Source organism: Haplochromis burtoni, unplaced genomic scaffold (assembly GCF_018398535.1).
Source record: "Haplochromis burtoni strain Fernald_Lab_line unplaced genomic scaffold, NCSU_Asbu1 Contig_57, whole genome shotgun sequence".
Classification (NCBI taxonomy): Eukaryota; Metazoa; Chordata; class Actinopteri; order Cichliformes; family Cichlidae; genus Haplochromis; species Haplochromis burtoni.
This window is the reverse complement of record NW_024582418.1, coordinates 811,758-828,388: the sequence shown is the minus strand read 5'-3', so window position 1 is coordinate 828,388 and position 16,631 is coordinate 811,758. Positions and strand designations below refer to the sequence as shown.

At 40.6% G+C, this 16,631-nt stretch overlaps 1 protein-coding gene across 1 annotated transcript in view; it reads right to left on the bottom strand.

Moving 5' to 3' along the window:
* Window positions 1-16,631, bottom strand: part of LOC102294935 (WD repeat containing planar cell polarity effector) — an 89,926-nt gene that overhangs the window by 65,822 nt on the left and 7,473 nt on the right. The window contains exon 3 of the mRNA XM_042220925.1: window positions 788-872. Coding sequence (XP_042076859.1) covers window positions 788-872 — 85 coding nt within the window. The remainder of the gene's footprint in view (window positions 1-787; window positions 873-16,631) is intronic.

Here is a 16,631-nt window from a genome sequence, read left to right as displayed (position 1 = left end):
ACACACACACACACACACACACACACACACACACACACACACACACACACACACACACACACACACACACACACACACACACACACACAGCCTCAGAGAGACACTATCTTCGCCTGAAGCTCAGCAGACTGTGAAAGACAAGACAGAAAGGAAGGGAAGAGAAAACAAGAAAATGGAGAAACGAGATGGACTGATAGGTGAAGAGTAGGGTACCTCACAAAAACTACCGGAAAAGTAAAACTTAGACCACACTTGGCCCAACAAGGCAGTTTCTCAATGTCAATAGTTTTCAGGTCTTGTACAGCACTGTTTGGAAAAAGCTTCTCAAAGCCAGATGACTCTTTTTAGTTAGCTTTTGTTTCATTTATTTGTATTTTTAAACTAGCGACCTTGTAGTGGGAAAGGCATTTTAGCAAAATAGGAAGAAGTGAGGCTAGAAAGTGGATAAGATATGAAATTTTTCCTTGTCAACAAATCTGGAATCCTTGGCCAACACATGGATGTCTTCCTGGTTTCGTTAACTGCTTGTGTTCAAAAAAGGTAAAAACAATATAAAGAATTTAAGGTATGATGCAATAAACACTGAAATCAGGAGAAAGTGCAAACAGATTCGTTGAAAAATGATGTGAAGTGAAAGTCAGATTGCAAAAGTAGATCTGAGTACTTAGAAAGTGCATCAACAAAGTGAGTGATGACAGAAAGAGCCAGAACAAGGCAGAGGGAGAAAGAGGAAAGGAGGGAATCCAGGAGAGAGGGGAGGGAGATTGAACATGTTGATAAGTTGTACCTTTAACTTGAAGTGAGCCCTTAGTGGACCACAAGTGCAGCTCAGCCAGGCAGAACGCCATCTGATGGAGGTGCGTAACCCAAGTCTGCGGAGAGGGACAAGTGAGAGAAAGAATAAATGAAGACGAAGAAGGGGCAGACCAAACACGACCACAGATAAATATCTTAATGAGGAGACATAATAGACAGGGCCATTTATGTCAAAGGGTCAAGCGAAGCGTTGCATGTAGGGACACGGGCCTACAAATACAAATGCATACACTTTAATGACAACCAGAGATGAGGTGGTGTCCTTTTCCTTTTCAAAGTTTTTATTACTGATAGTGAAAAATAAAAGAGGGAAGGACATGAAGCAGTGGGTGGAGTGGGTGGTAGAATATGCATACAGGAGAAAAGAGATACAGGAGTTTTTGGGTTTGTTTTTTTTTCCTCAATTCAAGCACACAGTTATACCAGCAATCTAGCACTGCATTTAGATGAAGCAATGAATAATTTAGCCCATATTAATTAGTGGAACAGCGAATAAGATGCATTAACAAATACCTGCACTGACTAACCAGAACATGAGTGATGCAGTACCTTACCCTGCTCACGATCACTCACAAACCCCAGGTTATTGCTCAGAAAAAACAAATGTAATCTCGACCCTAAACTCAGTGTAAGTGAAAACTAATTACATGATCAATGTGGCCAAATTCCACTAAAATCTGAACAATACTCTAGGAGCTGCTGCAATTCTTGTGAAAGTAGAAAAGTGCCTGTAAGCTTGACCTTGAGCACACGTGAAGACTCATTAGGTGATCAATGTGCACTTGTCTGATTAAATTCTGAAAATGTTGTAGGAGGAGAAGTGATTCTTTTTAATTGTGGGCGGATGGACGAATGGCTGTGGCATAAGTGCATCCTGGCACACAGGCCCAGTGGAGCCCTAGTAGGCTTGCAATGTGCTTGTGAAGTTTAATTCAGATAATACAGTATGCCAAGACAAAAGTAGAGAGAAAAAAAAAAACTTTCAGTGGTGTCACACAAAAATATTATCAAGAGCAACATATAATCAGAGTATGGCACAGCACTGCAGCCAGATTAACATTTAAAAATAGGAAATGTAACAGTGTAATCAGATTTTCCTATTATGTCTGTATTAGTGGTATGAGTGCTAGTAGTCGATTATCAGGAGTAGGAGTAATGGCAAGGTGTTATTTAAAAAACACATGACAAATACCTGCATGCAGGACAAAACTCTTCTGGAGGCAAACCTTCCTGCTACACCTGAATTACTGGTAAGATGGAATAACTGCAACTAATTAATACGAACATACCAAAAAGACAGACGTGTGCATGAACTCAGACTGACACCGAAACAAGGTCACAAGCGGTGATGCTTGCGCATTCATTCACACATCACTGTTGTGTAGTGAAGGACGAACACTTTGGGGCTGACAGCTCAGACAAACCAGTCAGCATTCCAGATTCACATCCTCTGCTTTCCTTCTTTATTACACACTTTATTCTCCAGGCAGTTTCAATTGCTTCCTTAAAGGATTGAGCTGTGGCTGTCTTCTCATGCCCTTTGTTTGGTTTCCCCCTGCACTACTGTTGTCATGTGTTGTTGATTGGTTTTTAGTCAGACTTATAAACAATAACCAAACTGCTGTGATGTTTCGGGAATAAATAAAAAAAACATTTCTCAGCGGAATAATAAAATCACAAGTGCTATCACTACTGCTCTGAGGGTTGCAGTTATTAGTTGTTGCCATCAAGGGAGTTGAAATGTCTGAAAAGCACAAATGAAAAGCTTTCCCTGTTAGTTACTCCCTATTGATTGTTCACTCTCATGCTCTTTATGCTTCTTGTAACGCTGCATACTGTCCTAAACTTAAGGAACGGAGATGCACATAGTCAGGCTGAGAGCAAAGCAAAGAATAAACTAATGGAAACATAAATGATATAAATGCACTCAGCTGAAATGAGGACTAATATTTATCTAGACAGTGAGGCTTTGGTTTTCTCCCGCAAAGGAAAATTACCAGAACTGCAATAAAAATATTTCTCCACCAGCTCTGTTTGAGTGGGGGTTTAATTTACTCAAGCATAAAATACATTTTTAATCAAATTGCCAAGAATAAAAGGAATATGCATGGACCTCTGTTAAGTAAGGTAACACAGACTCATTGCTTTAAATATATGCAGACCAAATGTGCTTATGTGTGAACATTTGTGCTCACAAAAATTCCATTTTGAGCCTGGACAAAATCCTGCTTTACATGTCATATTGTAGGGTTTTTACATAAGATATGAAGCACCCTGAAGTGACTGTTGTTGTGAACTGATGTTAAGTAAATAAAATAAAATTGAAGAGAGTTAAATATGCACTTATTAAAAAGCCTAGGAGAGATTTGATTAAATGTACTACTGCCCCAATCTATGAGACTAAAATCCAACCAGGGATGAACTCAGATTAGCCCACAGATAAATGTTGATGCTCCTCACAGGACAGTGCAGGATCTCTGTATAGTTTGTATGTTTCACAGCATTGCTGTGTTAGCCATTAACTCCTCTATCTGTGCAGTTAATGCTCTCCGCCTTTCCCTCTCTCTTATTTTCTGTAGTTAATGCTGAGAGGGGACTCTCTCTTATCTTTGCCCTCTTGGTCCTCTTGGTGTGGGGAGAAAAAAAAAATCCCATTTTGCCACTCAACTCCCAAAACTACAAGTTCCAACAAAAATACACGTAGATAACACAGGGCTAGCATGGCACAGTGGTGATGGTGAAACGAGTTTACTGACATAAGAGGATTCTTTCATCCTCCCCTAACCAGCTTTTTTTTTCCTTAAGAGGAAGTCAGCTCTTTTGGACTGAAAACCTAATTTCAGACAGCTTTCATTCTGTTATTGCCAGTCTGGCTAGCCTAAAGGTTCTGTTTTGAGGAGATGTCTGGGTCTCTGGAAATAGAGGAAACAAGGAGACTGATGGGGATACAGAAAATGAGAGCACAAATAGGGTAGTTTGTACTGGACAAAAATTAGCCCTGTGGTCACATATGTATCTGAGCAGTTGGGCAGGATAAAGCAACTGAGGGTGAGATCGTTCACACTAGGTATATGAGGAGACATATACTGCATTGCCAAAAGTATTCACTCACCCATTCAAATACTAAGTTCAAGTGCTCAAATCACTTCTTTGGCCACAGGTGTATAAAATCAAGCACATAGGCATGCAGACTGCTTCTACAAACATTTGTGAAAGAATGAGTCGTTCTTAGGAGTTCAGTGAATTCCAGTGTGGTGACAGGATCCCACCTATGCAACAAGTACAGTCATGAATCTTTCTCACTACTAAATAATCCAAAGTCAACTGAAGTAGAAGTAGAAGTGATTAGGAACGACAGCAACTCAGCCATGACGTGGCAGGCCTCGTAAAATCAGAGAGTGGGTCAGAGGATGGTGAGACACATAGTGCGCAGGGGTCTCCAACTTTCTGCAGAGTCAATCACTACAGACCTCCAAACTTCATGTGATGTTCAGACTAGCTCAAGAACCACTGTGTGATTTGGGGTTTTTTTTTTACAAGTTAGGCTCAGTCCCTTAGATCCAGTGAAATAAAATCTTAAGGTTTCAGCATACCAAGACATTTTGGACAACTTTGTGTCTTCTCATCCAACATCAGTGTCTGACTTCACAGACGTGGTTCTGAAAGAATGATCAAAAATTCCCATAAACACATTTCAAAACCTTCTGGAAAGCCTTCCCAGAATGTTTGAAGCTGTAATAGCTCCAAAGGCTGAGTGGACATCCTATTAAGAATAGGATGTCACTCAAAGCAGTATAGTACAGCGGTCCCCAACCCCCAGGCCATGGACCGGTACCGTTACCTGAGTCGTTTGGTACCGGGCCGTGAGAGTTTAAGCTCCGGTGTGAAATTTATGGTTTTCAGGGGTTTTATCGTTAATTTGGTTTCCCTGGGTCTTTTCCCATGTTGTAGTTGTGCGTCTTATTTTGAAAGAAATATTTACGCATTACCATAGCGACCAGAGTGCATTAAGGGGCAGAGAGGAGGATGTTACTCTCAATGTTGTTGGCGCATTTCAGGAGGACGCTGCTAATAAAGTTACACAAACGAATTCGTGTTTATTATTATATTTATAAAACACCAGTTTTTGTCTTGGTTGTAACATTTTATTTTGTTGCATTTATCCACGACACCTTAAAGGCTGGTCTATGAAAATACTGTTTGACATTAAATCAAATAAATCAAATAAAGGTTTGAGAGAAAAGCTTGATAAAAAAAAAAGAAAAAAGCAAAATGATTAAAAAAAAAAGTCTATTCGCTTTTGTTTATTATTAAAGTTCTGGTTATTAAAACAAGTCAATGACTGAGTTCTGTATAAATGTTTACTATGCGCATCATATTTTAATTTAGTTATTTAAAGTGTAGTGCTTTGCTTAATTCATCTATGTTAGAAAATCATTTGAAGTTTTGTTTCATGATGGCATAATTTGATGACAAAATATTGAAAAATTATTAAACAGAACCATTTGTGCTTTTTAAATATCAAATGCTAAATCAATGCATTACTCTGCATGAAGTTTCCTTGTTTGTTTGTTACAGTGACTGGTGCACCTAAAGACTTCAACATTTGCATACATATAGTACATAGACAAACAAGTGCACGCACACACACTCGCACAGTACTGCCCAGGTCCTGGACAGCTGCCACACACATTCTGGTTTCTGGCTGGGGTTGCTGTGGGTTACCTGTCCCCCTGCAGAGCTTTGTGGGGGTGTACAGAGGCGCTAGGTGAGGGGTTGGAGGGGGTCTAGGTTATTGTACCCCGTCTTTACACTAGTAAAGAGACTGCTTTAACATCAAAGGGTGGGGAGGGAAAACATACGACTCCCCTTTCAAAGACAGTCCACAGGAACTACGACCTTGCCTGCTCTCTGCATCTCTTCTCTACTCTCCTTTCACTGTCCCCTCTGGGTGGTTACTGAGTGTATGAACAGTTATGTGTGTGAAAGACAGAGAGACCGAAAGTGTCTTTGTAAGTGTGTACTTCGATATGTGTGCATGTGTCTGTGACAGACACATCGGCATGGCTGAGAGTGTTTTAACCTTGTGAGTCTGTTTGTATGTAATGGCAAAATTAAGTCCTGGAACACTAGTAGCAGCGACCTAAAAGGTGGTTTTGAGCACTTTAGAAGATGTTATAGGTTTTCTGGATCAAAATGTACCTTATAGTTAAATCAATGAGTGTGTGTGTTACCTTACTTATAGACTGTTGTTGTTATTTGATTAACAAAACTGTATCCTACGCCTGAGGAAATGAAACTCTTCTTAAATAAAACATTAACATTTTTTTTTTTATTGTAATCCTGGTATTCTTTTGGAGGAAAACACAATTCTTTGGATGACACCAAACATCCAACAAAGGATCCAACAAACAAAAAACATAAAACACATATTGACCTCCATGCATGTGGAAAGATCTCAATTTTTTTGTGGGGCAATTTTCTTAACTTCTTGTTTACAACCTCACTAACCTGCGTTGCTTTAAAGCTGCATTCTTTTTAATGGTCAGCGGAGGTAAACCTTTGGTGGTTGCACCAAAATGGCATGAACATGAGAAGTTCATGGCAACAACCCTCCCCTCCTTTACCCTCCCAGTAAAGGTTCCTGACAACATTATGGGTTTAATTGCTAGTGTGATTTTAAATAAAACGTGAAGCTCATTTTGTAAATTATGGTAAGTGTTAAGAGCCAGGAAGAAGGATTAACCAATGTATGAGTGTCCAGATTCACAGTTTGAGCCACTGCTTGCTTATTAAATCTGGTTTCACAACACAAAAATGTTACACAAAATGTTCAAGGTCTCATAACAGGAATTCAGTAGCCATGTGTATTTCTAGACTGTCTATATTCGCAAGAGATGTTAAAACTTTGCAAAAAATCGAGGGTCTATTAAGGTTGTGGTCCAGATCTCAAGCCACTGCAATCAGAATGAGACTCAGTCTGTAAGCCTGCCTTCGTTTTGTGACATAACATCTCAAGAATCCTCTCCTACAGGTGTGTACTCTTGTTTTCTTCTCCCCCAAGCTTCTTTCTAACTGACAGATGAAAATGCCAGAGGCATTTCTGTCACCCGGTGCACTGGCCCCATCATTGCAAGAAGACTGATGTGATAAATTACAGGGTTAAAGAGCTGCCATGGGGTGACTGACACAAGGCCATCACAGCCTTGCCTCATTCCGCTGCCCTACAACACACACACACACACAAACCTTCACTAAACATCACACACATACCGCAGTTCCCTTCTCACCTACCTGGCTCTGTGCAAATTTGTCTGTCAGTTTCCCCCTCCTGTTTTCCTCATGTACCTTCACTTATCATCCCTCTACCTACTTGTCCCTTGTCTTTTATCTTTTCACACTTTCTAGTCTAGTTTTTCCGAGGTACCTCCTATTAGAAATGCATTAAGCTTTCTGACCCTGTCTGCAAGCGTTCACTCTCTTCCTGGCAATTTCTACTCACCTCATTCTTTGTCTTGTCGCTCTCAAAGGACACTGTTTCAAATTGTATGACTTTTTTTCCCCACAAGTTTTATCTCCTACATACACCCTCAGCTGCTGGCTTGTTTTGTTTAGGCTCTTGGAGAGAAACTTGGCAAACATGAAGCACATACAAAGACAGACCAAAAGGTACACACCCAGAGAAAGATAGTTGGGGTAGTGGGGCAGTGTGTAAATACAGTATTTTCAAACCTAAGGTCAGAGTTTCTGTCAAGTCTCAGTCACTGACTGCATCGACACCCGCACTCATGTATTCAGCGGACACACTCAGGCACTCAGATCAGTCCTACGTTGTGTACACTCCAATCTCTCAAATTTCTGATACGTGAACTCACACAGCACTCCAGAACATGCGTATGCATGGAAAGGGATATATATTATGGTTGGCGCATATTCTCCTATCTTTTGATTCCTAAGGAAATGTACACATGCATATATTTGCATACATATGAAAGGATGCACAAAGACTCACATGAGCTCTTATCTTCACCATACCCTTGAGGTGCAAGTCCTCAAGCTCTCAGTGTTGTACCAAAGTAAAGGAAGGAGGACAGAATTTGAAACCAATGTGTTTATATAATAATGATAACAATGAGCACAAAACAAAGAGCTCGAATGTACACACTATTACATGCCCATATACAGAAGGGACGGAGATAAGATGATGGACGAGTCTTGTGCAAACTTTTATGAAAAGTCGCTATGATAGCAGCTCCCAACCAAGCCTATCCCTGCTGTCAAAGGGCGAAAGGAGAGGTACACCCTGGACAGGTTGACAGTCTATACAGTCTAAAAACAGGCATAATATTTATTTCTCCATGATTATGCATGCGGTGACAGTGGGCTGACTAGTTATGGGTGAGAGGAAAGAGAGGAGAGCAGAGAGAAAAAGGACAAAAACTGACTATGGAAGAAATAGAGTTTAATAATAAGTAATAATTAAAAGCAGCCTAACTAACCCTAACTATAAGCTTTATCAGAAAGGAAAGCTTTAAGCCTAATCTTAAAAGTAGAGACAGTGTCTGTCTCCCAAATCTGAACTTAGACCTGGTTTCATAGCTAATTGTAGACCAATTTCTTAACTACCTTTTTATTTCAGTTCAGTTAAGTAAAACACTTAATAATGGAGCCAAGTTCCATAGTTAAGGTTTAATCACTGCTACCTTAAAAGCCTCAGAGCCCCACCTCTGAATAGTCATAAAACACTTTACTAACCAACTGATACCTCCATGGTGGCTACATCCATCTTTTATAACTTATATGGTGGCGTAATAAATATTATAGCCTTTAGTTGTTACTGTTGGGCCCCAGGGCTCTAGTCATATTCTTGTCAGCATATCTGTCCTACCAGTCTTTCAAACACTCTAGTTCTGAGGTTTCATTAAAGACCTAAGGCATTACAGAACTCCACCCACTGAGGGGAGATAAAGAGGGGACAAAGTGAAGGGTGTGAAGCCTTGTGGCGAATGTATGTACTTAACCATGCACCAACAACCACAAGTACAGTGTATGTTCTCAGCTGTCCCATCACAAGAAAGACGGTTTGACAGAGAAGAGCAGAGAGTGGGCAAAGTGGCGCCAGGCAGCAGGCTGAAAACCTTTTATACAGAGTCCCACAGGAGCCCATTGAACTGTCAGCAGAAGAAGAATAGAAGTGATGGACAGCTGGAACAAAATGATGCAAAGGTAATACTATTCAAAACAGGCGGCAGGTACAGTAGCTCTGCATGAATCCGAATATCTGTCCATTTTTTGGAGGACATGACATTCAGTGGGAAAACGAATCATTACATGACCTCTGGGCAACGACACTGTCAAGAGAGTTTGTGTCTAGAAGCACATGTCTACTGTTGTGCGCAGAAGAAACCAGGTGATTGCTTGAAGCACTAGTTCAGGTTTGGAGGGCGTGAGGAGGTGAGGTGAGGAGTTGAAAAGTTCAGAGGGAAACAAAGTGGAGACACACACAAATATACAAAAAAAGAATAAAAAAAATTAAGTATATTAGTCAGTGGAAAAAAGGGAAAAAAACACTGTTAACTCTGTGTTAGGAACTATAAATGAGGCTTACCATGTGCAAACAGAGCCTTAAATAACGAGCAGTATGGAGTATGATATTTCTTGGCTGGGCTGTTATGAAAGCTTTTTGCTTTCATAACAGGCGTTTTGGGGGAAATGACTCGCATCATCCAACTGTCATCTTTGGCATTAAAGAATTTTACCTTCAAGGGCTTTGAACCTCTCCGTATCAACACTTGAGAATAGCCAGATAAAATACAACCACAGGAGAAAAAGCTGAGTGATGAAAACTGTTTTTAGGAAGTTATGAGGGTTAGTGGTCCCATGATCTTCACTTCTATTTTAACAACATAAAAGACAGCAAAGGAAAATGCTACATCTTGTGATATGACAAGTTAAGGTGGAGAGAAAAAGACATCTTTGCATGGAAAATGAATATCAGCCACTTAGGAGTCTTATGAGATCTACAACTCAAGATTTACATTTCTGTTTATGGAGGCCCTAATCTGCCAACTATAGATTTCTTTAATAAAAATTTTTTAAGACATGTTACAACGACTTTTACATAAGTGGCCACTAAGCAATTATTTCACAAGGTATGCATTTCTAATTCCGAAGCCAAAGAGGACATGTTTTTTTTCTTGTCTTTATCAGCTGTTTCCTCATGTGCACATCTGTTTTTATAGGCATTTGAATATATTTGTTTTTTGATTTATATTTCATCCTCCCTTTTCTTTTTTGTTATGATTTGCAAAAGATTGAGAGACTGTTAAATAATATAAACAAAAATAAAATACAGACAAAATCTTTCTCCTTACACAATCTTTCGGACTCTCTGTGTGCCTGTGCTTTTGTGTGTAAGCACAAGAAAAGGAGGGAAAGGACAAGAACAGGGAGACGGAAAGATGTGTGGAGGCTCTTCTAAGCACACGCGTAAACATCATTAGAGGAGGTAATGGAGGGAGGAAGGTGGGAATGAGGGGAAAACCTTTTTTCCAGCAGAGGTATTTACCCAACGCCTGGAGCAGAAACACAAACAAGTACCAGTAATGACTAAGAGTGGTGATGAGAGACAGAGAGAAAGAGATGTTTGGTGGAAAATGTGCAACTGATTGGGCAGAAAATGTGGTCTCCCAGCAAAAGAGAGTGAGACTTCCACCTTGAAGCCAATAAAATGTTTGAACAAGCAAAAATTTCTACATTTAGCCAGGATTAAAAAAACTTGATGGTGGTGGTCTTTCATTCCTGTTCAGCTAATAGTTCTAATCCAGGCAAGTGTTTCACTAAAAGCTGAGTGTTCTGCCCTAAAGCAACACCTAAGGCCAGGAAAGGCAATACTTCCAAACCAGCGGCACAATTGCTCGGCTTCAAAGAGATTCTCGGGGACTAGGAGCCTCTCTGGTGTCTGTCCCCTGTCACAGAGAAGGTGACGCATGTCACACTGACCGTGGTTTTGTTTATGTTGTTGGATTTTCTTCTTTTAAAGCTGTCTGGTGCCCCGTTGTTTGCCCCTCACCTTCTGACCATAAACGGCAAACACACAAACACACACACATACACTAAATGTGCACAGACACATTCATAAAAACACAAAACATGCAGCTCAAACATGAAAAAGTGTCTTACTTTTTCATTCATTTAAGAAGCAAATTACCTGCCCAAAATTATCAGTTAATAATAAAAAGTACACTCCTGCACATAGATGCAAATCCCTCTCATAATGAGAACACAGAAGATCATTCTTGCTTAAATATTAAGTGCTTCAGTATTAACATAAAGCCGAAAGCAATGCTGGTAACCAGTGCAATGTGCACTTCACAGTGATTGCCACAACTACACTACTGTAGAAATTATTTTGCTCCATATTGACATGATAATATCACCAGCTGCTGCAGATCTGTTGGCTGCACATCTATGATGTCAGTCCTCCCTGTCTACCCAAAGGTGCTCTGTTGTTACAGAGATTGGGTGGCTGTGGAGGCTTTTGGGGACTAGTTAACTTATTATCATGTTAAAAAACAAACAAAAAAAGTTGGGTACCCTGTGGTCATAAAGGGATGGACATGGTCAGCAACAATACTCAGGTATGCTGTGAAGATTAAAGAGTGCCAAGAAATGATCCCCGACATCATAACATTTTCCATCTGGCACCAACAACCACTCAAAGTCACTTCAGTCACCTGTCTTCTTCATTCTCATGCTCACTTTAAACTTTAAAAGACCGCGTCCATGTGCCTAAATGCACAGACTTGTCGTCATCTAATTGGCTGACTAGATATTTGCGTTAACAAGTGTATATCCACTCATTAAAAGTGATTGGCCACTTAACTATTTTTTCTTCTCACACGCAGGTGTAAGTACCTTAATACCAGTAAGCACAAACCAATTTCAATACAGAGAAACTAGTTTTTGATTTGAATGGTCGATGTATAATGCACCTTTGCAAAGTTTCAAGACCAAGAAAGGCGTTAGCTTTGTTTTTGAGTCTGTGCGCACATCCAGAAAACATTGACCTTAGCTGAAACTTCCCTGTTGTGTACTTAACCACATATGCGCACTCAGGTACACACATACACACCTGTCAAGGTCTCAGGAAGACCAGGGCCTTTTAAGGTTGTTGTCAGATGCACTGAGAGAGATAGACCGAGGCAAAATGAAAGGTCACAATGAACGTCCCCTAGACTTCTCAGCGGTCTTATTTCGCCGTCACACACTCACACACACGCTGTCTGTCACCTCCCAGACGAGGCCATGACACCTTGGACACCTCTCAGCAGGCAGTGCCTCCCTCTGTCCATCTGTCTTTCTGACAGGTTGACATGGCGCAGAGCGGTCGGACGTCGATGACACTCAGAGCAAGAGGTTTGTTCTCTTTGCTGTGACCTCAGAGATGGACACTGGTGTCCTATCTCTGTTCTCCCACCGCTGCCATCAACTTAGAAGAGGAAATAAAATCCTTTCTCGCATCGACTCCCAACTCTTCTTCTCTTTAGCTGGCAGTTGTCTGTCATGAGCATCACTGCAGGGTCTATGTGGAGACTGCAATGAACATAATCTACAGATTAAAACCAATTCTATGACAGCAGCTGTAATAATCAAACTTTATTCAGCTTGTCCAATTCATAGATTCTGAAGGAATTTAGTCAAAGATGGTGTTAAAATCTTAAATTTGATAAAGTAATTGGTAAAGGAAAACAAATTGCCTGTGAAGTTTAACTATAAAATCTTGGCATAATGGTATGACCGAAGTCACGAAGGCCAACAAATCAACACAGTACTAATATAAATATGAAACAGCAGTAGGAAAAGTATAGATCCTCATCAGTGGATTTCTTGCTGTTGTTTAGGTAACAGGAATATCACTTGAGTGGTTAATCAAACTTTACAATTTCATAAAAACTACAAATGAAAAAAGAATAACTTTTTAACCAAATATTTCTGAATATATAAAGAGAAACTAGGTTACTTTTTAAATGACCATGCTACCTAGCTTTTTTCTTAGACTATATATAGTACAGTTTGCCTTGACTTTAAAGGTGCCCAATAGAATCTAATGCTCTGGCGTCAACAGAAAAACAAAAATAATAGAAGAATACTACAAACTACCAGGTGTTGTGGAACTTCAACATTAGTTGCTACTGTGCAAACATAAGAACCATGCAAAGTGAAAACTGCAGCAGGTAACGCTAAAGGTCTGCCAGCTATCTGCAGTCACTTCCAAGCAGTTAGGGGTGGGGTGCTATCTTTGGTTCTTTTCCAGGCAAGCATCTCTGGTGAAAGTGCCCATCCCCTGTCAAGCAATATAATGTTTTTGATATGAATCTATTCAATCTAATGAATCTAATCAGTAAGGATTATTTAGACCATAATCGAGCAGCCCTAAGTGGAAACCAGTTTCTTAATTTCTTTCTATACCTGTTCACCATTATCTGCTAGATGAAATGTTAAAATCTCCAAAAACTGCATGCATTTATGCATACGCATAAAAGCCATTACCTTGGTTACAAAGGGTTTGTATAATAAACAAAAACCCCAGGTAAAATTTGGCCTTTGTATCTCTACGGTTTTCTGACGCATTTTCAGCTTTCCATCAGCACAGAGTCTGATAATTTGCTGCCTGCAGTAAAGAGGTCAGTGAAACTGGTGAGGAGGTTTAAAATCAGAGTACAAAATAAGACAACAGTGCACACACAAGTACGCACACATGTACACACACACACACACATTTGGCTATTCTCCATCTGTCTGAGAGCCCAAGCATCCAGCCGTGCGTAAAAACAGCACTGTCCTGCCCAACACTCCTCCAAGAGTACAGTCATTATGGGACTGAATGGCATGGCCTGCACCCCATGACACACATGCACACACACGCGTGCGCACGCACACACATTTCAGTGTTGTGTTCTTTTAGACTCATGACCTATCTTTACTTCCCTTTGACACACACATGCAGTCTTACAGGTTCAGTTATACTTCAAGCTCAGGTCCTCTACCTGAGGCCTGGGAGCTTTTATATATAAAGGGAAATTTTACAGCACTCATTTCTGTTGTACATGCAGGATCGTTGGGTCAAGTCATGTCTTGTCAGGCCCTGTATCCTGTTTCCATTGAGCTTGACAGTTAAGAGTAGCACAGGGGCTGCACAGGGCCCCGTGTTAAACACATTCACCCTGCAGTTAGCCCTGTCTGACTTCAAGAAAACAGCTCATCTTTCACATCAAACAGCTATACAAACTTTGACACACCTACAATTCAAAGTTTACCACAATTAGTTGAATAGCTACAGCTGACTGTCAACCATTTTTTCATCCTGTTTTAAACCCCCCCAAAAAACTTCATGTTTCCATTACCTATAATGCCATCTGTACATTTAGTAATTGCTCATCATTATGTGGGTAAGTTAAAAAGAACACTAGCAAAAGCCTTAAGTCTCAACTCCTTTAACAGTCTTTAACAAGTTGGACTTTTAACTACAGAGCCATTATTATTTGCATAAGTACAATTTAAGTATTTGCCATCATGCTCCTGGTAGACACCTATAATATAATACCCACTCACTAAGCAGCTAAATTATTGTCTAGATCAGGGGTGTCAAACTCAAATACACAGTGGGCCAAAATGCAAAACTGGAACAAAGTCGCGGGCTAACATTAATATTTATTGAAAAAAAAAATCTTCCTCCAGATATAAGAATGAATCTTTTCTTATGGACTCAAACAAGTGTTGCTGAAAAACTGAATATGGAACAAGTAAAGCTTAATACTAAACAATATATATATTAGCTGTATAATACCAGTAGGCCAGTTCTAATAGTAATTTGGTATGGCTTTGCGGGCCAAATGTAATTAGGCTGCGGGCCAAATTTGGCCCGCGGGCCAGAGTTTGACACTTATGGTCTAGATGTTCCATGTCACTCAAAAGCATCCAAAACACAAACCTTGCCATCCACAACTTTTCAGCTTTATGCGTGCCAGGCTAAAGAAAGGCTATATACATAGCCATGATTGGTAAAATAATTATACTACTACTACTACTACTACTTCGCCTCCACTTTGTGTCACTACCAGTAATTTTACCTTTCATCATTTGAAGTCATCCAATGTCATGGACTTCCTGTGGCATATAAAAACCTAATAGATTTGCTTCGGCCAGTTTGCTTTACAGGTGAAGTCACAACTGTGATTGGTGGAAAGTGAAATTAGTCATTAGCTGTCCAATCAACTTAAAACCAGACTGAGTAAATACAATCCTATTTAAAATAATTATTTAACAGAATAAACAATATTTTTTTCGCTTTACTTGTGATTTTCCTTGAGGGGAAGATCAAAAGCTCTTTGAGGAGTGCCAATATTTTTCTACACTGTATGTGAAACAGTGCAGATGAATCATGTGACTGTGGAAACAAGTTTCCCAACGCCATTCTCTATAATGTGTGACAGAACCTTCCCTTCACCCCCTTCTCTCCCATGCATGCCCATAGGCTTAACGTCGTCTGGGTGGGACGATCCCGCCGGCTCACTGTCGGCACGGCAACGAGTGCTATCCTGGCTAACATCTGCTGCACGACCCGGGGCCACTCAGAATGGGCCTTAATCCCCACACAGCCATGTTGTGGGGGAAAACATTCTTTCCTTTTAGAAAGAGCAGACAAACAGGGACAGGCGGTGTTGCTGGTAACCTGCAGGCAACTGGCCTCTTGGAAGGACCTGGAATGCTGTCGGTTACGTGGCCCCCAATTGTGCCACGGCCCATTATGGCTGTGCAGAGGGGTGTGAACGCCAGCATCGGCAGCAAGTTGCCATCGCTGGTCCAGTTGGATGGATTTGGATTTTGAAGTTAATGAAAGGTGGTGCGAGTGGGCTTGCTGGGGTGGGTCAGAGGGGGGTTTGTGAGCCAGACTTGTTATGCTAAAACAACAGTTGCATTGATAAAAACAAATGTGAACCACATTCCACTCTGTCCTCTCCTGTGTGAGCTTGCCACCACGTCAACTGGCTGTGGGTCCAGGATATTGTTGCTGCAGCATTTCTGGTCATCCTTCAGTGAGTTTTCCATGCGTTGGTTGCCGTCAACAGCAGAGAGAACAGGGAATAAGTTTTCAGTGAGGACCCAATGCACAACATGTGGCAGTTTAGTGCCCCCTTGTGGGCATGGTAAAGAGAAAAGGTGCTCTGGAAGCACATAAACACACCTACAGACACTTCTAGCAAGAATCATTCAAAGTCATAACACGACAAGTGAACAACTCTCCCCTCCGAAACAAGCCGAGCCATGATCCTTCATATTACTGTTTCTGATAAAGATCTTCTCTGAGGAAATGAAGACGGAGCCCCATCAATCAGTCCATCAATTGCTGTGAAATATGTATTTGTCTTAATATAGAGTTTGATTCCATCAAACCCATTTCACGGACCATTTCCTTATGCAAACACCTCTGGGAGAAAGAGGAAGGGAGATTGGCAGAGTGTGAGTGAGGCTTGCTCACAGGAAGAAACACACCTCTGAGGATGGCTCGGTGTGTGTACATTATGAGATTTAATTGAATAGTTCTGCATCGGTGCCAAAAAGTTACGTTAGTGTGTTTGCAGAGGTCTGTGTTCTTATTGATTGAGGGCTTAGTTGTTGTTTTTTTATATCATCATCATCATCGCCATCATCATTTTCACAGCAAGCCAACATAATCAGAGTGCTTCTCAGGTTTCAATCACAGACAGTGAAAGCAACCAGCTCAAGAAATATCAGTACATAGGTAAGCAAAG